We start from the raw sequence: 26067 nt of genomic DNA, 5'->3' as shown, positions 1-26067 counted from the left end.
GCCTTCTACTGACTTTAAAATCTAATGCCCAAATAATATTCAAAGGAAAATGAGGTAAATCACGAGAAACACATAAAAGACAAACAATCCAAGAAAATGTCATTCTGCTACTACAAGAGCAAAGAAAAAAATAAAGAGAAATGAAAATGAAATTGTGAGATAAATCCAAATGAATACTGAACACAAAAATTATAACAATAACCATGAGAATTAAAATAATATAAAATTAAGGTATGAAGTCATATTGCCATATAACTCAGAAAAGTGATTAAATAATGTTCAACATATTTGCACCATTTGGGAAAAAAAGTAACTGGATTTCTGGATATCAAGGATACATGTATATTATGCTCTCTGGGATAACTGCTAAAAATAATAAAAAGAAGAAAAATAGCTCAGTAAAAATAGAATCACCAATAAAATGGAAACAGGGAAAAAAAGAAACATCTAATAGGCAAGATGAGAAATCTAACAGAATACATAAAATACATGGCAGATTTGAATACAAATATATTAGTAATTATATTAAATGTAAATAAGCTAAATACTCCAATTGAAAGAATGGGACAAAAAAGGTTAAGTACATTCTGCTTATAAAAGACGTATCTAAAATAAGGAGATTCTGAAAAGTAAAAGTAAAAATATATACCATACAAATAGTAACCTAAAGAAAGCTGATGACTAGTAGAGAAATATCAAAAGAAGTAATTTTAGGAAAATCAATGCTACAGAGAGATAATACCTAACAATAAAAGATTCAATTCATAAGAAAGATACAACCATTCTAAATTTGTATGGCAGCTTCAAAATGCATAAAAGAAAAACTGCTGAAACCAAAAACAGACAAATCCAAAAAGTATAATGACAAGAAATTAACATGCTGATCTTATTAACTCCAAAAAAAAAAAGAAACATAAAATAATCAATAAAGAGATAATCTGAAGAACACAATTAGCAAACTGTATATCCAAGTGGATATACAGAGTACACTTCACCAAGCACAGACTAAACATTACGGGTGAATTTAACAATCATAACATGGAATTTCAACGGCTGACCAAAATATACATAAATGCAATTCTATACCACACAGACCTTACTCAACCAGTGTTTAGGAGCATGTAGCTAAGAAGTTATGAAAGTTAGTTGCTCTGTTGTGTCCCACTCTGCAACCAACCAGGCTCTTCAGAACATGGGATTTCTCAGACAAGAACACTGGAGTGGGCTGTCATTCCCTTCTCCAGGGTATCTTCCCGACTCAGGGATCGAACCCAGGTCTCCAGCACTGCAAGGCAGATTCTTTACTGTCTGAGCCACCAAGGAAGCTGAGCTAAGAGGTTATACAAAAAACAAATAAAAAGCTAGAAATGATTACTCTAAAAAAGTTAGGACAATGTTTACCTTCTTCAAAGAGTGAGGGAAAAATAAATTGAAGTGGGCATAAAGAAATCTGTTTACAGAGTACTAGAAATGTTGTTTCTTGACCTGGTAGTCATACGGGCAGTTTGTGTTGTGATAAATTGCTTCCCTATACGATTGTTCGGAGAAGGTGATGGCACCCCACTCCAGTACTCTTGCCTGGAAAATCCCATGGATGGAGGAGCCTGGTTGGCTGCAGTCCATGGGGTCGCAAAGAGTCGGACACGACTGAGCGACTTCACTTTCACTTTTCACTTTCACACATTGGAGAAGGAAATGGCAACCCACTCCAGTGTTCTTGCCTGGAGAATCCCAGGGACGCGGGAGCCTGTTGGGCTGCCATCTATGGAGTCATACAGAGTCGGACACGACTGAAGCGACTTAGCAGCTTAGCAGCAGCATAAAATTGTTTACTGCACTTTTCTGTATGAGTATTATATTTCACAATTAACAGGTTTCAAAATAAAAGGAGACAGAAGTTGAAAGACTACACTCATCTTCTAGCACCTTATGATCACAACTCAGGACTTTGTCTTAAAATTTAATAAAATCCCTCTGCTGGCAACAGTTTTGATCTGAGTGCAATACAAAGTTGAATTCTTATAAAAGCCTAGACTACTTTTGGAACCACAAGAAACTGGTCCTATTATTTGTTTTGCAAAAGAAATGGGTAGGAATGTGAAGGAATAATTTTTTCAAATCATATCTTTTGTTTTAAAATATTACTGAATATTTTAAATATTCTGTTTTAAAATATTGTCTGAAAATATTACTTATCCAAATACATCAATTTTCTTAAAATAAAAAAATTAATTTCATGACAGTTCCAAAGAAAAAAGCCTGATTTAAAAAACTAAAGAGTTCTCAGACTCCCTGGTGGTCCTATGGTCAAGATTCTGTGCTTACACTGTGGAGGGCATGGGTTTGATCCCTGGTCTGGGAACTAAGATTCTGCAGCCAATCAATCAATAAATCAATAAATAAAACAAAACTAAATAATTTTCTGGAAGTTTATTTTCTTGTTATGGCATGTTTCCATACCACACTAAATGTGTAAGTTTCTATAAAATGACTGTAATAGTCCAAGAAAACAAACATAAGTAGATAATGACCCTTCTGGCATCTCCACGTAAAAGAAATATAAAATTTTATTTTAAAATGAAAACACTCAGCTAGATAAGTCATGAATTTCACTTAGTGGTTACTTCCACAATTGCAAGAAATATGATTCTGAATAAAAAGGCACTCAAACAACTGTTAAGCTCCCTTTAAAACATGCTGCCATTCTGGACCCAAGTGCAAGATTAAATTTTTCATGACTTTCATGACTTCTCAAGCAACTATTTTTACTTTCTGAAGAAACAAAGACACTCACAAAAAAAACACAAACAGTAGAATTCATTCAAGACCATATTCAAAAACACATCTGTGACTATAATACAAATATAAAACATATTCCAATATTTTAATTACAAAAACTTCAATTATTTGTGCCCAGACAGAACTACGTGTGAATAAACACATATCTTACAACATAAAGAAAAAAAAAAAGGAAAAAAGATGTACAAAATAAACAAGTTGTCATCAATCATTCATTTAAAGCATCACCACCACCATAGATTCAAACACACAAATAACAGGTTCATGTATCCAAAGTTGTTTTAAACTAGGTGAAAAAATAGTTTTCCCTCTTCACTCATCTCAAACTTCTCAAAGACACTAACAAATATACTTTTAACTTTAAGTGCAAGAAATAACAGCATGATGTGAACACTGCACACAAGCCTGGCCGACAGTTGATGACTACTGCAGATGGATAATGAAAGAAAAAGTTTATTGTACTCTTCCCTTTACTTTTATCATGTGTGATATTTTCCAAATTGAAATGTTTCTAAAATTCCACACACATAAAAGCAAAAAGATTTAACATAGGGTTCTAGAAGGTAGGGGAAACAACCCATGAATAGACTTAGAAAAGATCTGAAACTACTTATGATTTTTCCTCACAATCTCCCTCCAACCAATAAGTTTCTACTTCACACAACAGTAAAGGCGTTTTATAGGTAATATAAACGGATATGTAAACACTTATATATCACTTTATTGCAACATAAAATATGTAATAAAAACTGTGTATAAGAGAAGGTACATACCAGTAAACGTACTTGCATCATCCCTCTCTATTCTTGTTCCATCACTAGTTGACACACAAGAAAAGTGCAGAGGCTCAACTTCTAGAAGTCCAGTGAGAGATGTGAAACTACCTTCAGCAGCGGTGCCACTACTAACCTTTCCATTTCCTAATACAAAGGAGAGACAAGTTTGATAAAGGGTGAATTAATCTTAACAAGGCAACAGTCATAGTGAGAATTATAGCCACCACTTCAATTTTAACTACAAAGATGTATAAATGCACAAACCTTACACAGGGCTTCAACAATGGACATGGTATTAAGAAAACTCACAAACAGGAGGTACTACTAGTCTCTGTACTACAGAAGCAGAGTTGTACAGAAGCAACCACAAACCAGAGGCATACACATTAACAAGAAACTAGAACAAGTGATTTAGATTTTAAACGAGGAACAGAAAACAAAAGAAAAATAAATATTTTAAATGAGGAAAAAATAAGAGAGCTACTTAGATTTAATGCAAAATAATCAGAATATATCCTATGATATCAAGTGTATAAATGACACTAAATTAAAACTAAAAAAATACTCTTAAGATATTAGCAAGATTATATTCTAGAATGAGATATACTGCTTTATAATCATAAAAATAAGTTAGCACATGTAGCAGTAAGAAAAAAAATCAAATGGTCACATCTATGCAAACCATAAAATGACAGAAGACTGGATGGAAGAACACAAAAGAATTAAGAGTGTATATGGTACCAGCGGAGGAAAAGTGTCATTTAGTACTTGTCAAATTTTCTAAAATCAGAGCAATACTTTTAAATAGAATTCTTTATCAGACAAAGTAAAACAGAAGGAGAAGATGGAAAGAATGGAGACACAGAAAAAAACCTGAAGGAATAAATTAAACGCCAAGACTGAACTATCAAAACCTTATTCTCCAACATCCATTTGTGCCCAGCCCAGGACCTGATACATGTATTAAAAAACAGTAATAACAATTTACTGAGCACTTATTCAGTAGAAGACATTGCAAATACAAGAGAAAAATGACAGGTCCCAGTTTTCATGAAATGCATATTCTATTCAAAGTTACCAGATATGAAAAAATAATTATGCAACTGAACCTTAAAAAAAAAAAGTGCTGTACTTTACTTAGGAGAAGTTCACAGGACAAATAAGTCAAGGGGAAATCAATCTAAGTGAATAGGCAATAAAATACTTCCATGATGAGGTGAAGAGATTCATGTGAAGAATAAAAGATTTTTACAGATCTACTCCAATGAGGCAGAGGAACCCAGGCAGAAGAAATGACACGAGTAAAATCTCTTCAGTAGAAAAGGACCATGGCACCTTAGAGGAAATGAAAGAAAAATGTGCCTACTGGAACATTTCTCAATCCTAAAATCTCTCTACACATCTTTAAAATAATTAAAAGAACTCAAAAATTGAGCTTTCCTTTATATTGTTTGTATATATAGATTTATAAAAGTAGAGATTTTAAGAAGAGAATATATTAAACATTAATTCACATAATAGTAATAAATAATGATTAGATATAAAATCTTTCATTTTTGATGAAAAAAATCACTGTCTTCTAAAACAAAAATAACTTAAATGAGAAGGGTAGCAAAGTCTTACATTTTTGCAAATCTCCTTAATATGTGGCTTATCAAAGGAAGCTGGATTTGCCTATCTGGATCCAATCTACGACAGTATGATGCTTTGGCAGAAATATATGAAAAAAAACTTGACAAAGAATATATGTAGTTAGAAAAGAAAGGAATATTTTAATAAAGTATTAAATATTCAAAAATTTGAAAAGTGCCAGTTTAGGATTAATTGCAATATAGTATGTGAAATCTTGAAAAAGACCTTCTCAAACTCTGCTACAGTAAGATTAGTTGGTCTACCTTATTCTTTTAAGGAATCTTCTGTCCAAGTATGATGATGACTCACCACGCATCAATCATTTGGAAAATACTGGTTCATTACTATATACAGATCTTCTAAAAGTTAATACACTTCCTTATATAATATCAGAAAATGATACTAACTAATAGCATAGCCCATCAGAAAAGTCATTATGTATTGAGAAGCTGTCAAGCTCTCTTTGGAGGACAAAAGTTTTCCAAAATTCTAATCTTTGCTTAAAAGTTCTACTTCTAACATTGACAATAAATAACTATCAACTGGATGGATACTGACACGCTTTTTAAATTCATTTTTGAGAAAATACCTGCCAAATAATCCAATCTGAATGAACACATTTTGTTTCTCATTCTTGCAAATAAAAATGGCATTCCATGAAATAAGCAACAAAAGTTTATAGCTGTAACAACTACACAAGTTCATTTTCTTGAAACAACCATGGTTCTTCAGTATGCAGCAGAAGTGTTTCATGCACACTTCCCATTTCAAAACAGAATATTTAAAAGATGTGTACTCCTGAGTTCAAAACTGAATAAAATTAGTGATTTTAACTATTTCATCAAAGATATTTCTAAGTAAAACCATCATGCTTCTGACTCTTAAGTGTATGGGGAAGATCATCGTGCTTTCAAACAATCAGTACAAAAGTCTATGCAGTGAAAAGGGCAGATAGGAAAACAGTAGATCCACGGACACCCTGAAAGGATTCAGGGACCCTGAAAGAGCCTATGGACAACACTTTGAGAATCACAGGACCACAAAATGAAAACTAACAGGGGAAGGGAAAAAGTCAGATCATACTAGATCATCTATGCTATATTACAGACTTTGGATGGTACAATCTTGGGAAGACATGAAAAATATCTTAAGAAGAGAGAGTAATCAGATCAGGTTTACATTAAAAAATGACTGCAATCATTGCACTGTAAAGTATGAACAGAAGTTTGAGCCAAGAACAGATGCAGAATAACCATTTGAAAGTTATTTTTTAGTCCAGGTTCAAGACGACTGTGACCTGGACAATAATCTTGTGATTGTGAGAGGTAAGAGAATGGGCAAATTGTAAATACAGGTTGGTGGAAAAATAGACAGGATCAGATAGTAGCCCCGATGTGGAGGATGAGAGAGAGAGAGGATACAGTTCACATTTCTGTTTTGTGCCACAGATGCCATTAACTGAAAAAGGAAATGCTGCAGAAGGTCTGATGGTGAAGAATAAAAAACTGAGACATTCATATGGAGATGAATAGTCATTTTACAATGAATATGGCTGCTCTTGTGTATTTAACCAACCCCCTGGCTTGGCCTGAGCTTTATGGTCTTCTCTTTACAGTTTCTCTGTAACAAATTTCATTCTATCCTAAAGTGTACAGGAAGCATCTATAGGTCTAATTCTAACCCCTCCTCTGAGGTCTACTCATAATTTGACATGTCACTTAGACACACACTGGCATGAGGTAATCAGAGCCTAAGTCATCAAACAGAATAATTCATTAAAAAGCAAGAAGACCAGATGTATAATATAATCTCTTTCATTAAAAATGCTCATAAACACATGTAGCAAACAAGTCTAAATAGCTAAACATTCTGTTAACAATGGTAACCTAAGAGAATAGAGAGGTTAAAGTTGAGATATTTTGCATTTTATTTCTGTATTTTATTTTTCTCTTTGCTTTTTTCACAATTCATAACTAAATTTAAACAAAACTGAGACTAACCCCCCAACTTACTTATATTTAACATGGTAATTATCATGTTTACAAGTAAATTTTTTAACATTTTGGTTTACTAGTAACACTTGTAATAAGTTCAATAAGATGGAAGGAAACAAAAAATAAAGTGATCATTGTTCTAACAATAACAGAAAAACACCAAATTCTAGCATCTGAAGAGATTATACAAATAGTGTTATATATTCAGTCCTAAACGCATATTCTTTAGATGTGCATCCAAGAATACATGTAACACTGTGTACCAAGTTTACCTCAGAACAGTATGATAGAAGATGCAGAAAATTATTTTTTCTTTCTGCATCTTTGCTTACTAAAAAAGCATATATTCATTTTATTTTCTTTAATATGAAATAGTATGTTCTTTGATTTTATAGACAGCAAAGGCACACCAAATAAAATTGGAAAGACTACAGCAAATAAACAAATTTTAGTCTATTAACATTAAAGTCATACTAACGTAATGAAACACACACACACACACAAAAAAACCAAAAAACCCAAGTTTGCAACCCTGTGAAAAAGAACATCAATATTTTTTGATGGGAGAGTTGAGAAACAAAGCAAATAGTTTAATGATTCACAGACACAAAAGTTAAGTTCCAGAAACTTTTAGTTCCCAAAGACAGAATGGAATAACTACAATCTATTAAAAATCGATGGTATCTTAAATCCAAGATAAAAAATTCAGAAATTCCTTTAATCAAACATTTTACTACCTGAAAGGACATCTGACAAATCAATTTCATCAGACTGGACACCAATGCTGCTGTTGTACACATTTTTACAAGAAGAGCCACTCATCTCCAAATCAAAGAGGACTGGATCAAATGGTGAACTATACAATCCGTATCTGAAAGATAAAACAAGGTCCTAGTGATTTTCCTGTCAGTCATCTAATTAATAAATTATCTATTTACGTAGCTTTAGGACTTCCCTGGTGGCTCAGACGGTAGAGCGTCTGCCTACAATGCGGGAGACCCGGGTTCAGTCCCTGGGTCAGGAAGATCTCCTGGAGAAGGAAATGGCAAGCCACTCCAGTATTCCTGCCCGGAAAATTCCATGGAGGGAGGAGCCTGGTAGGCTACAGTCCATGGGGTCGGAAAGAGTCAGACACGACTGAGCAACTTCACTTCAAAAGCAGTTTTTACACAGGGCAGAAGGAGACACTAACCACATTTAACTCAAATTCACTGAACTGTGTTCCCTGCAAACCTATGCTCCAAAACATATAGTTCAGAGACTCAAAAATGTGATTTCAATTGAGCTGGTAACTAATGAACCAAGACTGAACCTTCATCAGTAGACTGAATCAAAAAAAGAGGCTTTCAAGCACCCTTCCCTTGCCTGAATCATGACATTGACTCGGCAGAAGATATAAAGGTTTTCAGTAACATTTCATCAAAACCAAGATTTCTAATCAATAAAGATGATTATAAAAGTGACTGCTTTAAATAATAGAACACACTACTTCAAAATAACTCAAATCTAACCTTTAGATATTTCTTATTTCATTATGTTTAAGTTTTAGAAAATCAAATGGCACATAAAGAATACTAGTTAAGGGCAATACATGATTTACACAATTTCACCTTACAAAGTTTTAACAACGAAGAATCAAAGTACCTTAAGTGTTTTTTCCCACTAGCAAGAAACACCACTTATAAAGAATTTTAATATAGTTAGCCTTCCAACTATCATCTCCAGGACTTCCAAAGTTGTTAAAGGGAATTATTCTCAGAGAAAATAGAGGGAAAGAAAACCTTAAGCAAATATATATCATAACAATTCTGTGCAAAGGTAGCACCATATCCAGAAAGGCCCATCATTAGTCATTTCAAAAGTTAAATACCTTGTCTGAAGCAAAGCCTCCATTGGTGTTAACCTGTCCTGTAACTGCCTGGACACAGCAGTAAGCAGAGAGGCACAGGCAGTGCTGCACCCAGCCAGATCGTCGTCTTTAACATAATTCAGCAAGACAAAATACCAATAGACAGAACCTGAAAGCAACAACAACAAATCACGATTTCTTTTCCTCATTTCTCCTTCACAAAGAAAACTTCAGATTTCACATTTATGAGTCTGTCCTCTTTTCCTAGAACGATTTTCTGGAAAGAAAATCTGTAAGGGCAAATTACAAAGAAGGACTAACTCCCTGGAGGACTCTAAGAGGATGCTGACAAAGAATCGCATTATATTTCTGAGAAGTGTACAAAGTCAACCTAGTCATTTAGGTTTTCAACAAAGTGAGATGATTCTAAGGGACATTTTAGAATAGCCAGAAAAGTGGACATGTCAGACCCTTCAAACAATCTTTCCTAAAATACTCTTTCTCTGTGCTAAAAATTTCAAAAACAATAGATGGCAATGAACTACAAATAACATACTTTAGCAAGTGAATGAAGTGTAGTCATTCTATATTGCCAATTAGATATAGACAAAAGGTGATCTTAAAAGGTGTTCACGATGATGTATTTTAACTCTTTTATAAAACTTGAGATATCTGAGTACTAAGTACACCCCGTAATTTAAGCACCCAACCTCTAATGGTATCTTCAAGAAACTGTTTTAAACACCAGAAACTATCACAGTGAGCAATGAAGTCCAAAACATTCTACTCTATGTAACAAAAGAGTTTATAGTTTTAGTCAATATATGTTCAAGGTAAATATAAAGGGATTCTTTGTCTAAATTAAGATACGGATAAAATAACCATCTATCAGGCTTCCCAGGTGGCACAGCGGTAAAGTATTCACCTGCCAATGCAGGAGACACAAGAGACGCGGGTTCAATTTCTCAGCTGGGAATATCCCCTGGAGTAGGAAATGGCAACCCACCCCAGTATTCTTGCCTGGAAAATGCCATGGACAGAGGAGCCTGGCAGGCTAGAGTCCGCGGGGTCACAAAGTGACCATGGGGACCCAAATGAGCGGCAGCAACAACCATTTATCAACTAACTCTAAGCAAGCTTTTTTTCTGGTACACCACAAACGTCAAATTCTTGTGGAATATGAGATAACTTTTTGAATGGATTGGTTATTTATGAAATAAAAGACTGTGAGGAATGTCTTCCAAAAAAATAAATAAATAAATAATAACACTAGGTAAAGGGCAAAGCAGTAGCCCTTCATAGTAAATTCCTACCTGATAACTACATTCATTCTTGAATGGCATTTCCAGAGTTTTTAGGTGCTGTAAAAAAAAAAAAACTCACTGGTCCCTTTCAGAAAATTCCAATTTGCCACAGACCCTACCATTCATACACAATATGTGTATGGACCATTTAACTAATTTATGACATCTCTCTGGTACTTACAGATGTTTTAGTTTGTAACACCTGATCTACCATCACTAAACAACCAAACAACTCAATTATTTTAAGGAACTCCACAAAATGTATGAATTGAGATGACCTGATTATTTACTTAAATCTCCCACTAACTTTTTCCTAAAAACCGTATCAAAAAGAGTACTGCCTATCCAATCACTATTTAAAACCCCTTAAAAAACAGACAAGCTACAGAGAAAAAGAAGACTAATTGAGAAAAAACAAAAGTTACTAAACAATCTTAAACATACTGTGAGATAATTCCTAAAGTTAGAGTTATTTATGACTGAACAAGTTTCACATACCACCAGTTGCTGCTGCGGGTAAAAACGACATATTATCAAGTAAGGCCTTCAACAGAACAGATCCAAATCCAGGTTGACATGGGTCACACTTGCCATTACTGAAAAAAAATTCAAAAGAAAAATTTTAAATACATTACTCAAGGTAATTAATTCTAAACATGGTGTATTACTCTTAATCTTTAAATGTGTTCATACAGACTGAAAAAACCTGCCTCAAAGCCCTGTAAACATGCAGAAAGACAGTAGAGGCTGACTATACTAAGGGTCTTTATAACTGTTTTCTTATGCAATAAACCACTCTTTTTTTTTTTTTAAGCCCAAAAGAGTTAAAAAGCTGGTACAGTGAATACAGACTATTAATTTTAAACATTTCCTAGATAGTTTCAGGGTTTAGAGAAAGTGATCTGCACAATGCTACAAATAAGTCTGGGCAAACTGACATAACTGGTAATAAAGGCTTCAGGTGAAGAATCCAAAGACAATTAGGGACAGTAGGAGTGAAAGTGAGGGAAGAGCTCCCCTCACCAAACTCCCCCAAATCTTCTAATAAGCAGAGAAGCCCAGCTGAATTCTTTTACTACTAGATTTAATGTGACATTTTGCCCACAACACCCCAAATTTTTTTCCCTAGGATCTCAATAATCCTCAAAAATCCACTTACGTTATACATATATTCAACAAGAACCAAATGACCCTAGACACAAGGTATCACCTGCCAAACTACAGGAGCACCTACAAAGTATATCTTCGACTTAAAATCACCAACCTGATGCACAAGGCTAGAAATCGAGCACACTTGTGGGCTATGCTTCGTCCTGCCTCAAAGAAACAAACACGTACAATGTCTGAAAGACATTTTCGTGTTTTTGAAAGCAGGCTTTCATTTCCTTCCTTTGAGCTGCAAAACAATAGCAGGCATTTAGGCTCATGCTGAACTTCCAATCATAACATCCAAAGGGCAATCTGTGGTAAATAAAATTTTATTAACCTTCCAGGTCCATTCGAATGTACTCCAGCTAACCAACAAAGAATATCTAACACAAGACTCTGGGCATGTTCTGTGATTTGGCCATCATCTGCTTTTCTACACAAAGTGTTGAGAAGCTTCTCATGAAATTCTGAAAACTGCAGCATGGCACATCGCTGCACTCTACCAAAAAAAAAAGAAAAAAAATATATATACATATGGATATATATACACATATACACACACATATACATAAATACATTAATAATCAAGAGAGAAAAATAAAGCTATTTCAACCTGGTTGGACATCAAATATTTCATTTAGAATCATGAATATTACAATTAAAAAAAAAAAGAACTTTTGAAAATTACCTAGCACTACATGAACACCAAGGATGAACCAATGAAGTGAAAAGACAATATATACCATCGATGACATAAGCGCTTAAGAGAAATGAAAAGCAAATAAAAATTTTCAAGTAAAAGTTAGGATTTTAAAATTTTGTGGATATTGATATATTTACTGCAAAGTCTTCCTTTGTACTCCTATTACTTAAGAACAGTAAGAAAATAAGGTTACCTTTCCTTAGAAATTGAAGTTTTCTTAAATCTTCGGATGGTAACTGAGACTTCTTGAAGCAAGTCACAGCCCCGGAGGTTTTCAGATTTACGGGTGCCACTTGTATTTTCATTTTTAACATTAGAGGATTTTTCCTGAACATACAAAAATAAGTAATTGAATGAACAAATGAAACAAAAAGTTATTTACCATTAAAGTTTATAAATAAAAGAATATAACTGAACTATGACTACCAAAACATAACTCAAACTAAAATGATAGCTTTTACCCTCATATTCAGTAAATGACTAATTTACTCCATTGTTATAAAATTGTAACAGTATAAGAGACATAGTCACTGCTTAAAGGTAATAGCCCAGTGAATAAAGATTATCAAGCCAAAGTCTTGAGTCTCAGTCCCTGCTACTGGTCTATGAGCTATGTCAGCTCCCCAGTGTCTAACATTCCCTCACTTAAAATATGAAAAAATGGAGGTAACAGCACCTGCTCTGCCTACCTCAGAGTTATTTTGGGGCTTAAATCAGATAAAGTACACAGAAGTTCTTGAAAAATTGGAAGACCTATACAAATATAAGATGGCTGGTGTTACTGATATTTCTACTGTTGCTTATGGATAATGATGATAGAGAAACAAAATCTCTAGTGCTCAGGAAAGTCCAAGATTAAACAAGTACAAAGAAACTGCATGATATACAGCTAGTTGTAGAAAATGAACATGAAAATTATGATATATCTCTGAAATCAATTCTCAACTTACTTCTCTTCCTGCAGCCTCCCAAATGTTTAAAAAAAAAAAAAAAATAAGTGGTGTGTTACCAGTAAAGGGCACAGAAACAAATTCTTACACACAAGGAAATAAGCATTATGGTCCAAAATAATTATTAAGGCAAGTGCCTGCTAGCAATCACTCCCCAATGAATATACTTTATAAAAGAAAGCTTAAAGTTAATGTAAATATTTTCTCCTTCATTATATTTTTTTAAATTGCTGCAGAGAAAAGCTATAAACAAACCAAGTTATCTATTAAAAAAAAAAATCAATTATGGGGTATGCTACTTCCAAGAGTGTATCAAATCTCAACTATAATGTTTAAAACAGCAAGTAACAGTTTATAAAATTCTGTAAAGCGATTATCCTTCAATTAAAAAATAAGTAAATAAATAAAACCAGCATGTTACAGTTTAAAATGATAATGTTTCATACCTTGCCTGCTGCAACTTTTGCCAAGAGTGAAGCAAGTGAATATCCCTTGTTACTCTGGTGTTTTAGGGATGGAAGTCTTACTACAGGACGTATACCACCATTACAGATCTCATCTGTTCCTCTTTCATTCACTGCCTTGACATGGATCAAAAATGAACGATATTTTCCTCCTGCCATACCTAGAGGAGTGGTGCAGAATGGGATAAATTATTCAATCACCAAAAAGCAAAATTGCTTTTTGTCTTCATAGAGTAAGCTAAATAATTAACTCCACAGAAAGAAAAATACACTTGGCCAGAATTTTCAAATTATACTGCTTGCATATAATATGGCTAAATAACCCTTATACACATTGGCAGCAAACGAACAAAAAGCACAGCAGTTGTATGAACAGCATAATATAGAAAGTTTTGACACCTGGCATGTTTTATCCCAAAGAAGTTATTCATTTCAACCACAGAAATTCTGTGAACTATAGAAGAAACAGAAAACACTGTCTGTCACTGAAGCACTGCCCAAAATAACGATGTATCATCATGTGTATCCATCCAGGCTTTTATGCATGTAAGCACACACATACACATGTGCATGCATACATACATAGCATTAAAGTATTACACACTTTAAAAAGCACAGTGGAGCCACTATCTGGGTCTGATAATGGTTCTGCCATTTTATTAGCCATGTGACAAATTAAACTCTCCATGGTCCAGTTTCTTCAAAAGTGAGTAAAAATAATAGTACCTACCTCAAAGGTAATTAAAACACTTATAACTGCATGGCAAAAGGAAGCACTCAATAAATATTAGTTATTATCACTGGTTTATGTTTTATATATTTTAACTAAGTTGAAATCATAACATACAATCTATATATAAAATTAATTGACAAAATACCTTCAAACTAACATACCCATGAGCAACCCATAAGCTGCTGCCTAAGCAGGCATGAAATCCTCCTGTGATTACAAAGGCTACTGCTGCTGTTCGCCGCTGAGCTGCCTGACTACTGAGCTGGCATGCACTGTTGTATTCTTCTTACTGCCGCACTAGTCTAGGTTCTAAAATGTCTTAAGACCCTCCTTTTCAGTTTTCTTTTTCTACATATCTTTGGCCCACATCATCCTTTTACATATACACAATAATTTAGCAATCATTTTCTCCAGTTCAAAGTTCTAGGAATTTGAAGAGAAGAATAGTCACTTCTACTAAATTCTAGGAAAACTAACACTTTTACATTATTGAGACTTTTGAAATACACATTATATAATCTATCCCCAATTTTGTCAATCTCATGGACAGAGGAGCCCGGTGGGCTGCAGTCCATGGGGTTGCAAAGAGTCGGATGCGACTGAGCAACTAACACACACACACATACAATTTTGTCAAAGCCAACATTTTAATTTTCATGTAAGATTTTAAGTTTCACATTCTCATTTAACACAACTAACTTACAATTCCAGCAATTGAAGTTGGCAACCCACTCCAGTGATCTTGCCTGGAGAATCCCAGGGACGGGGGAGCCTGGTGGGCTGCCGTCTCTGGGGTCGCACAGAGTCGGACACGACTGAAGCGACTTAGCAGCAGCAACTTAACTTCCATAGATGTTATTATACAGTTATTACACAGTTTTGCTCACCACTATAACCTAGTATGTAACCTAACAAATCACAGGGTGTCATAAACTTAATGAATGAAAAAGATGTAGTCAAGGGAGTACAATCAAGCTTGTGTACATACTGTGTCTGTAACTAAAGGGAAGTGTGTGAATGGGGACAAACATTATAAAGGGAATGCATACAAATTAAAACAGTTGTTATTTAGGTGGTCTGATATTTTCTTGGTTTACAGAAGGATCTCCACAGCCTTCTCACCTCCAAGTTTACTTTAATGATCGAGGTGTCTCACTTGGATTTTTTAATTCACCCGTGAGATATAAAGGTGACATAAATGTCTTACTACTGCAACATCTAATATCTTACAGACATAAGATATAAAATATACATTGTAACTTGTGTTTAAGACACATCATTACATCTAATACTTTCAAAACTCCTCTATAAAAAACCCTTAAGAGAAAATATTATAACAATATACAACAAACACCCTGAAAACACAGGACTAAATTGATGGAAAAGGCAAACATCCCAGAACATAATGATTGGTTATTTGGAAGAATTCTGTATAACATGCTAAATCATACTACATTCATCTTCTTTGTGCTTTTCCAAAAAGCACTGAGACCCTCAGGACACAGAACGTAGGATCTTAAGTTTCACATTACAATAGTCACTTATGGTAGGAAATTACTTCAGCTACCATGAAACTGATGGAATCATTCAAGAAAAGTCCCCCCAAAAACAGTATCTTATTTTTCTGAAATCAGGAAAAATCATTTTTTAAAAAATCTACTTTTACAACTGTGGGACTATTTATTCTGCTTTTGTAAAACATGTTACTTCACCTTTAACAAGTTTGGGACTTGTTAACGTCAACATCCCAGCATGCCCCGACAGATCAAGGCCACTAGCAAGCCATACTGGCCCACAGAGAATGTCTTCTTTATGATCTTCTAAAAATGGACATAATCTAAGACCTAAAAAGAAAAATACACATTTTTCTTTTAAATTAGTGTGTAATTTAAAATGTAATATTTAATAAGCAAATATCCATCCCATTTACATATAACAGCACCACACAAAATTCCATACTTAGAATGTGTTGAAATAAAATTTGCTATCATGCTAAGGAACTATAATCATTATCTGATAGATTATGCTGTTTTTCATTCCCATATTATCTACATTCACCTTGATTTTCAAAAAAAAAAAAAAATTATAAAACCATGACATGATTTCAAATCTCAAGGTATTAAAAAACAAGAATGCAAGTATTAGCACAGCTGTGTTCACTAAGATGAGCTGAAAATTAAAGCATATTGCCAAAGCAGAATTATAGGTTATTTTTAATTGTGTTCTTAAAACCATGTTTTTGCAAGCCATAAAGAAATCTTTGCCCAGTAGGATGCATTTGGATCACTACTCCTTTTACTGTCATGGACAACAGCTCTGTAATTTAACTCACACTGTGATTCCTCTACATCCATGTGCTGCATTTCTTCATTCAAATCAACCAGGGACGGTTTCCCATTTTGTTCCACTTCAATGTTAAGAGCTGGAGACAAAGGAAAGGTGATCTGCCTATCTACTGCTGTTTCTAGAGGATAAAAATATTAGTAAACTTAATGTTGCTTAATATCAATGATCTATGTGCCTAAAATTCTAAAATTCTCCATTAAATTGGGAACTACAGTGATTTTTAAAATGGTTGTTAGCGGAGGAAGAAAATTAGATTCAAGTGCTTTATACTCTCTTCTCTTTTAAAGGTGGCAAAATATTCACCTGAAGAAATAATCTGCTAGCCACTAAACCAAGAATTCTTACCCTAGGCTACACAATACACTGCCTGCAGAGTTTTAAAAATACCACTACCTAAGTCCTACACCAATTAAATCTGTATCTGTCATGATTCAAAATTATACACACACACATACAAACAAACACACATGTATATACACACAAACACATATATATACACAAACACATACATACATATTTATAAAATAGGAAATTATTCAGGTTTCAATGTTTTTACCCCTGGTGTGAAGTAGCCTTTTACTCTGAAATTCTCTCTAGTCTTTTAAATTAACCTATTAAGATCAAAACACTGAGAAATAACGTCTAGTTCCAAATATGTCAAGTATGTATAATCTATTTTAATAACTCAATATATCAAATTCTGAGCTAGTAAGAAAGATAAATAAAGATGAATATATTTCTGGCATTACATTCTGAGTTTTACTAATAACCTTAAAAGAATATATGCATTCCATACAAAAGTTCTTTTTACAAACAAGTCTCCTTCTCACAAAGATAAATCCGTTAAGTCCAGTAATGCTAAAAGTGAAACTAACTCACAAAGGAACTAACTGCCTAAAACCATAATTAAATTACTCAAGTTTATGCAATTCTGAACAACAAAGAGTTACTGAAAAGTTCTTCAATGTTCTCTGTATAAACTTCTCTAAATAGAACCACAAAAAAAAAGAAGGAAAAGAGCACAGGGGTGTGGGAGCAAGAAGGGATGTCAAAACTAGACAGCCAAGTTGAAAATTAGTTTTTTTAAGAAACCAAAAATCTTCAAATTTTGATCCATCTTACCATTGACTTTCCCTAAGCCTGGAGCTTTATTTTTCAGCAGTGTCACTTGTATCTGTGGAATATTGGTGATATTTGAGTTCAAAACAAATTTGAAGTCCACATGTCCAACCATACAAGCTTTAGGCAGAACCAATTCAAATACATGTTCATCCCAGCTGTTGCTGTCAAATAAGGGAGAAAATAATAGAGTGAAATCTTTCTTTAGCTGTAACCATCTTATCACTTATATTACCTTTCTCTGATGTGCAGTCGCCAACAAAACCAAATGCTTCTCAGTGGGATTAGGGGAGAAGACAAGCAGTTCTACTGAGAAAGGTTAAACTTAGGGCAATGAAGAATCATACCTCAGGAATCCATACCTGCCTTGGGCACTGTACACTCCAAAAAGCCCTTGTTCCTCTAAGTGTGAACTACTGTGCATCAGAATTATGTGCAGACTTATGGGCCCACCCTGATTCTCAGAGTGGGGTCACAGGAATTTATATTTTAAAATAAGAACATTTTGTATTTCTTATACATGTCCATCCTCTGATTTTAAATTCTGTATATGTGCTGAAAAGTAAAATTCCTCCACTAAATTTCAGATTCAAATCCAAATGCCTACTAGGTATCTCAAACTTAACATAAATAACCCCAAACTACTTGATAACCAACTCTAAAAGCTGTAAAAAGAAATTCCATTTTTTAATGAGCTCAGTCCAAAACATTAGACATCCCTAACAATTCTCACTCACACCAGACACTCTGTACATCAGCATTTACGATTCCTTCTACCTCCAAGCTGTATTTGACCACGATTCTCAATGCCTCTGTCAATTATCATCATGGTCCAATTCACCATCACCACCACCATGATTATCTGAATTACCACAACAGCATTCAAGTTAGAATTCTTGCTCCTGCCTCTTCCCTCTAATACACACACCACAACCACTCATATACTATCAACACAGTAGTCTTAGTACATCCTTCTAATACATAAATTATATCACATCACTCCTATATTCAAAACTATCTAACACCTTCCCATCTCACTCAATGTAAAAGTCTCACTGTGGCCTATAAAGACATTCATAATCTAGCTACCAACTATTTCCTTTGATCTCACTTCCTATCACTCTCCTCCATGTTCACTGCACTTAACCAGTAGCCTCCATGCTCCTCCTAAAATTCATAACATATACGCCTCAGGATCTCTGTACTTTCTATTGTCTCCAAATTAATGTCCTCATGGAAGCCTTTCTGAGACCCCTTATACAAAAATATCACACCCATTTTCTCTCACAGAGATGCACACCCAACAACTCTATTGCCATTCTGTTTTAAAGTGTTTCAAAGCTTTTATGACTATATGACATAGTAGATATCTGTCTTAACTGCCTATCACCACTAGAATGTAAATTTCCTAAGAGCCATTTTACTAGTAACTTCCAAAGTACCTGCACAACTGGGAGACTGGGATTAACATGTACACACTACTATGTAACCATATAGCACAGGAACTCTACGCAATACTCTGTAATGTCCTATACAGGAAAAGAATCTTTAAAAAAAAGAGTGGGTATATGTAGAACTGATTCACTCTGCTGTACCGCTGAAACTTAACACAACATTGTAAACCAACTACACTTCAACAACAACAAAAATTTTCTTTTTTAAAGGGAACCCATATTAACAACAACAAAAAAAGAAGTACCTGTACAAAACAAACATTTAAATATTTAGTCATACAATCTACAGATCTATTTAACAAACTAACTGGAAGGATGGATTACTCTCAGCATTTTATCCTACAACTAAGAACAAGCATACAGGAATTTCCAGGCTTCCTCGATGGTTCAGTGGTAAAGCAGGAGGCACTGGTTCAATCCCTAATCAAGGAAGATCCCACCATGCCATGGAGCAACTAAGTCCATGCGTCAAAACTATTGAATCTGTAACCTCAAGTTTGGGCATCACAACTACTGAGATCATGTACCACAACTACAGACACCTACACACCCTAAAGTCCATGAACCACAACAAGAAAAGCTATCGCAACAAGAAGCCCACACACCACAACTACAGAGTAGCCCCTAGCCGTAACTAGAAAGTCCACGCAGCAACGAAGACCCAGCACAGCCAAAAATAAATATTTTTTTAAAAAAAGAATATAGGAATTTCTAAAACCAAGGTGACAAATGAAACAAACAAAACTGTTAATATGTAAAAGTTAACAGAAAGAGTAACATAATAATAATTCTATGTTGTCACTATAAGATGAACTTAAGTTATAAAATTAAACTGATATTAAATACCTCCGAAGAATGTTTTACCTGTCAGTCTGTAGTTTCCAAGTTCTAGTATGCTGAGCAGCATCCCCATGATGCTGCTGATGCAAATGTTGAGGATGCCTCCTTTGCTGCTGTTCTTGTTGAACCTCCACCCAGCATGGCGGAACAGTAGCTGAAAACCGTGGAGTCAAAGTTTCAAAGCGGGTTAGCTCCACTAGAGATGTCAAGATGTCAACGGTGAATGGCTGGTCCACCAATAAATCAACTCCTTAATAACAGTGAATGCAGAGTTTGAAATTGGTTTTAAAAGAAAGAAATTTTAATCCATGTTTTTGTCTAGTCAATTACAACATTTGTGAAATAGCCTAAGTTAATAATGTAGGCTAAAATAACTAGCACTGAGTCCATACAGGCATAAGAAAAATCCACCTCAGATATTTCAAATTATAGAAAGGGAACTTATTATTGGAGAAATCCAAAATCAACCTCAGAAGAGCCCTGATTGAGATTTAATGAGCTCCAGATTAACAAGGACAACAAAAGGAATGATGCTGAAATGTAAGCCCTGACTGACATAAATAATTATCTTTTACACTGTTATTTACAAAATAAAATGTTAAACATCTGCAAGTACACAATACCTGCACCATTTTACTCTGTTAAAAAATAATTAAAAAAAAATAAGAACTATACTGATGGCAAAAAAACATAAACCAAAAACTCAAAGCAGTATTTTTTCCACTTCTAGGGTACTTAAGAATACCATGTATACACACCAGTATTTTAAGAGTAACAACCTGATTCAGAGAGATAAGTTTGCTTTTACAAATATATGTATTCACATCTTTGAAAAGGCTGCTGCTGCTGCTGCTGAGTCACTTCAGTCGTGTCCGACTCTGTGTGACCCCATAGTCGGCAGCCCACCAGGCTCCCCCGGTCCCTGGGATTCTCCAGGCAAGAACACTGGAGTGGGTTGCCATTTCCTTCTCCAGTGCATGAAAGTGAAAAGTGAAAGTGAAGTTGCTCAGTCGTGTCCAAATCAGCGACCCCATGGACTGCAGCCTACCAGGCTCCTCCATCCATAGGATTTTCCAGGCAAGAGTACTGGAATGGGTTGCCATTGCCTTCATACAACAAAGCTGAAAAACTTGTTTCAATTAACAACAACAAAAAAATTTTTAAAGACTAAAATATGAAATCTGATAAATTTAGAATAGTTTCACAAAGAAAATTTACATTTAGTTCTATAAAATTACTATAAGTCTACTTCAAACTGTGTTTTTCCTCAAAGCTTCAGTTCAGCTCAGTTCAGTTCAGTCGCTCAGTCATGTCCGACTCTTTGCAACCCCACAGACTGCAGCTCACCAGGCCTCCCTGTCCATCACCAACTCCCAGAGTTTACTCAAACTCATGTCCATTGAGTTGGTGATGCCATCCAACCACCTCATCCTTTGTCATTCCCTTCTCCTGCCCTCAATCTTTCCCAGCATCAGTGTCTTTTCCAATGAGTCAGCTCTTCGCATCAGGTGGCCAAAGTATTGGAGTTTCAGCTTCAACATCAGTCCTTCCAATGAATATTCAGGATTGATTTCCTTTTGGATGGACTGGTTGGATCTCCTTGAAGTCCAAGGGACTCTCAAGAGTCTTCTCCAACACCACAGTTCAAAAACAAAGGGCTTTTTGAGAAGCCCTCAAAGCTTAGAGCTTTTTAAAATGTGATTGAAATTATTAATATTGTTTGCAAACATTTAACAGCATATCAATGCTCCTTTACATCATCTACTTGTTTATAACCTAATTCATCTTTACTAAAGAGTACGTTATAGACTTTATATGAAAATTATTATACCAATATCCCATAAAATATGAAAACATTCAGTTAGTTAGCTTTTTAAACCAACATGTATAGTTAATCAAGACAAGCAAGTCCAATTATACATAGCAAGAGACATGAGTCACTTTATCTCAACCGAGGATAATCTTGCCTCCCAAGGGCCATATGGATGGAGGCAATTGTGTCTACTACTGGAATCGAGTAGGTAGAAGCTACAAATACGGCTAATACAGCACAAGACAGGCCTCCCACCACAGAGAATTATCTAGTCCAAAATGTCAATAGTGCTGAGAATGAGAAATCCTTAAATAAGGTAGTGAAGACTGCCACATATACACAAGTCATCACTAAAATTAAGATTTATTATACGAGTAATCACTCAAAGTTTGCCTTTAGTGCAAAGAAGAATGATCAAATACCTAAAAGTACAAATTCACAAAGAAGAAATAAAAATTTTATGTGTTATTTCTGTTTGGAGTACATTTGAGTTTAAACACATTTTTCATTAAAGATTCATTAAATTTCTTTTAAATGCTAGGTTTCTTTTAATAGTTAGGTTGGGGAATAAAGTGTGGTAAGTGCCAAGGATAAAACATATCAGCACTTCCAAGTACAAAAGGACCGTGGTATAGGGCAAGGGCAGGGAAAGACAGCTTGGTAACAAATGAAGAGCATGAAACTGAATACACTTTAGAAATCATGGAGTTTCCAATAACTGGAGGTTGAACAGAAGACCAGAGTTTTTAGTCCACAGAGCAAGTAAAGATTTTTAAGCAGGAATAACAATGCTAACATAACATCTTTTGAAAAACAAGTTCAGGGGGCAGTATAGAAGGTGGATGGGAGAAAAGGCAAACAAACAAAACCAAACCTATCTAAAAGTCCACAATGGGGTGATGAGGGTCTGAAAATATCACCCCAAGGAAAGAATTTTTTTTCAGCATTTTATTTCAGGAGTAATTAATATTAGCCATTCCAGTCACTTTACACTTACTTAGTGAATTCTTCACTCTTTCATATTGTTCTGTTCCATCCTAACTAGACTAAAAGCCTCTTAAACAACCAAAATCATGTTGTTACCTCTTAGGTGACTTTACCAAAACTGGCCAACTTACCACAGGTTGAGAACCATTTCTTATTTTAATGTTTATAACATTTTCCAACTACTGAAAACAGAGTGCTAAGTAATATACAAGAACAAGTCTGATAAAAGAATATCAACAAGGAAATGAACTCTCAAAGTAACCAAGAACTGACTACAAAAAATGAAATAATGTTTTAGATTATAAAAGAGTGATACAGAAAACTTTGAACATCGAAAGAATTTGCTTTTATAAATCATTTTTAAAAGTTAATATCATACCTGAAATGCCAGGACTTGAAGGATTTGATAAAGGTTTGGAACCTTCTGAAGACGGTTCTATTCCTTTAGAAAGAGATCCATCCACTAGTATGTCAGCTTCATCAATATCATCACAGGTTCCTCCAATTTGGAGAAAATGAAGATCACCACCTACAGTATAGTAAAATTCCATCAACACAGGTATATGAAAAACAGGTAAACAGACAAGTGCTTGCTACTTAGTTAAGAAACTTAATTTATTCTAACACCACTTAAAAGGCAGAAAAAGAGAGCTACTAATGTGATACATCTCCAATAACTTAGGAATCAAATTGTCAAGGAATTACAATTTCATATGTGAAAATAGTTATTTATCTAGTACTTACATGTGTAAGACATTATTTTAAATGCTTTATTCATTTAGTCTTCACAAATAACCTTAAGTAGGGAGTATTATTGTGGCCACTTTACAGATGAGAAAACTGATGCACTAGCTATACCAGAATCCACAGCTCACTCTATTAATCACAGCAGTAGCAAAACTGAACAACAATTCTTCCTAATTTTTTGAAGCATTCACAATAAAATGAAACCAAATCAAATTTCTATTTTTCATATTTCTACCACAGAAAAAAAATGGAACATGAGCTTAGCAAAATATTTAAGAAATAAAAATAAGTAAATAAAATAATTGGAGATTTACTTCCAGCATGACAAAACAAGATAAATCTTATCTTAAAGGCAGTTATAAAATTGAACAAAACTGTCATTTAAACAGAGTGAATCAAACGGTGAAAACCAGCTTTGCTACTACTGTCACAGGGACTCAATGATTTGGAAAGCTTATCTGCCTAAGGTGACTCAGCGGTGAAAAGAAACCCATCAACTTTGCTGTCTGAAGCCAGCATTCTGCGTGGGGCAAGCAAAACACCAGAACTAACCAGGGATTTAACAGAGTTACAAAAAGTGAGAGAAACATAGCAGGCTTGGTAAACATCTCAAATATTCCACACTGATCAGAGGTTGTACATAGGTGCAGCAAAGACCAGATGGGGCCCAAGTCAGCAACACATTCCCTGTCTACTAAGCCCCAACACTTATGCAGAAAAGACGTGAAAGGGCACAAGAGAAAATAAAAATAAAGAAAACAAAAGCCAGGGCACACTTGAACACAACCTTGCCAATAAAGGTACCTGGTCACAACCAATTATCAAAATCTTTAGCTGAACACTAAACTATGTGGACAGGCAGGTAACAAATAAGAAACGAGTCTTAAAAATAAAATCCAGAGGAGAAAACAATGAAAGAGACATCAGTGGCTGCAAAAGAAACAGACTTCACAGATTTAGTCCAGGTGAGTTACCAAACGATAACATAACAACAATTTCCAAACGGGGGTTAAAAATCAGAATGCAGCAGTTCTTCTACGTTATTTAAAATGTCCAGTATTAAACTGAAAATTATGAAACATGTAAAGAGTGACCAATATTCAAGAAAAACAAAAGCAATGAGAAATATCTCTGAGCACCCAGATTTAGATTTAGCAGACAAATACTCCAAAGAAGCTGTTGTAAATATTTTAAATAATAAAAGGACATCAGATATAGAGAATTCAAAAAATGAATGGTAAAAATGAATCAACAAATCATCTCAACAAATGAACAGAAATTATTTTAAAAGAACAAAAGGCAATTCTTAGAATTGAAAAGTAAAATGAAAAGTTTGCTAGAGACTCAATGCAGATTTGAGATGACAGTAGAAGGAATCAGTGAAATAAAACAGATCAATAGTTGCTAGTTACATATGAAAATTAAAAGTAAATCCTCATCAAAAAATAATAATAGGGGAGGAGCCAAGATGGTGGAGGAGTAGGACGGGGAGAACACTTTTTCCCCCACAAATTCATCAAAAGAGCATTTAAACGTCGAGTCAATTCCACAAAACAACTTCTGAACGCTGGCAGAGGACATCAGGCACCCAGAAAAGCAACCCAACTCTTCGAAAGGAGAATTATATAAACTTTCTAATTGCATGCTCAGAAAAAAAAAGATAATAATAATAATAATAGATCAAAAAGAAGTAACAAAAGAATGATATGTGCAAGAACAATCAATAATTTTACATACAGCATCATTCTTCAAACATGAATGTGAAATAGAGACATTTCCAAAAAAACAAAGACTGAGTTTTCTGCTAGCAGACCAGCCTTACCATAAGTACTAACGAAAGTCTTTCCAGATGAGATGAAGGCAACACAAAATCACAAGAAAAAAACAAAATGCCAGATAGAAGGTGAACATATTTTTTTCTCATTTAACTTTTTTAAAAGATAAAGACTATATAAAATAACATTTTTGGTTGGATTTATAACTCATCTAAATGTAATATATAAAACAACAGTAGCACAAAGCTGGGAGAGAGAAAAATCAGAGCGAAGTTTCTATATTTTACTAGATTTAAGCCAGCATTACTCTGAAGTAGACTGTGATAATCCAATAAGAAGACAATTTCAAGAAAAGGTATTAAAAAACAGAATCAACACAAGCACCAATGACATCACACCAAAGGACAGAATAAGAAGTAACTGGTAGGAAGCTCTAGAGGTCAGTAGTACCATCAGCGCAACTACTGAACTAGAAAGAACGAATGGAGGCCTTCCCTGGGGTCCAGGGGTTAAGACTCGGTACTTCCACTGCAGGGAGCATGGGTTCAACCCCTGACTGGGGAACTAAGATCCCACATCCCACATGCTGTGCAAAAAAGGTTAATTTATAGCATTAATTGTAGGTTTTAATCA

At 34.6% G+C, this 26067-nt stretch overlaps 1 protein-coding gene across 8 annotated transcripts in view; it reads right to left on the bottom strand.

Annotated features, from left to right (window-relative positions):
- BIRC6 (baculoviral IAP repeat containing 6) overlaps positions 1-26067 on the bottom strand; it is a 212862-nt gene that overhangs the window by 126522 nt on the left and 60273 nt on the right. For 5 of the 8 annotated variants that reach the window (XM_025260851.3, XM_025260853.3, XM_025260852.3 and 2 more), the window contains exons 11-23: positions 23292-23441; positions 20137-20362; positions 17822-17982; positions 16686-16817; positions 16066-16197; positions 13603-13781; positions 12400-12533; positions 11841-12002; positions 11619-11750; positions 10853-10950; positions 9072-9219; positions 7939-8072; positions 3573-3719 (exon numbers count right to left, since the gene is read on the bottom strand). In XM_025260851.3, coding sequence (XP_025116636.3) covers positions 3573-3719; positions 7939-8072; positions 9072-9219; positions 10853-10950; positions 11619-11750; positions 11841-12002; positions 12400-12533; positions 13603-13781; positions 16066-16197; positions 16686-16817; positions 17822-17982; positions 20137-20362; positions 23292-23441 — 1935 coding nt within the window. The remainder of the gene's footprint in view (positions 1-3572; positions 3720-7938; positions 8073-9071; positions 9220-10852; positions 10951-11618; positions 11751-11840; positions 12003-12399; positions 12534-13602; positions 13782-16065; positions 16198-16685; positions 16818-17821; positions 17983-20136; positions 20363-23291; positions 23442-26067) is intronic. The other 3 variants (XM_006080588.4, XM_006080589.4, XM_025260854.3) reach the window with 2 other exon arrangements.

The sequence above is a fragment of the Bubalus bubalis genome, chromosome 12 (assembly GCF_019923935.1).
Source record: "Bubalus bubalis isolate 160015118507 breed Murrah chromosome 12, NDDB_SH_1, whole genome shotgun sequence".
Lineage (NCBI taxonomy): Eukaryota > Metazoa > Chordata > Mammalia > Artiodactyla > Bovidae > Bubalus > Bubalus bubalis.
Note: the sequence above shows the minus strand (reverse complement) of the source record. Positions and strands in the feature narration are given on the sequence as shown.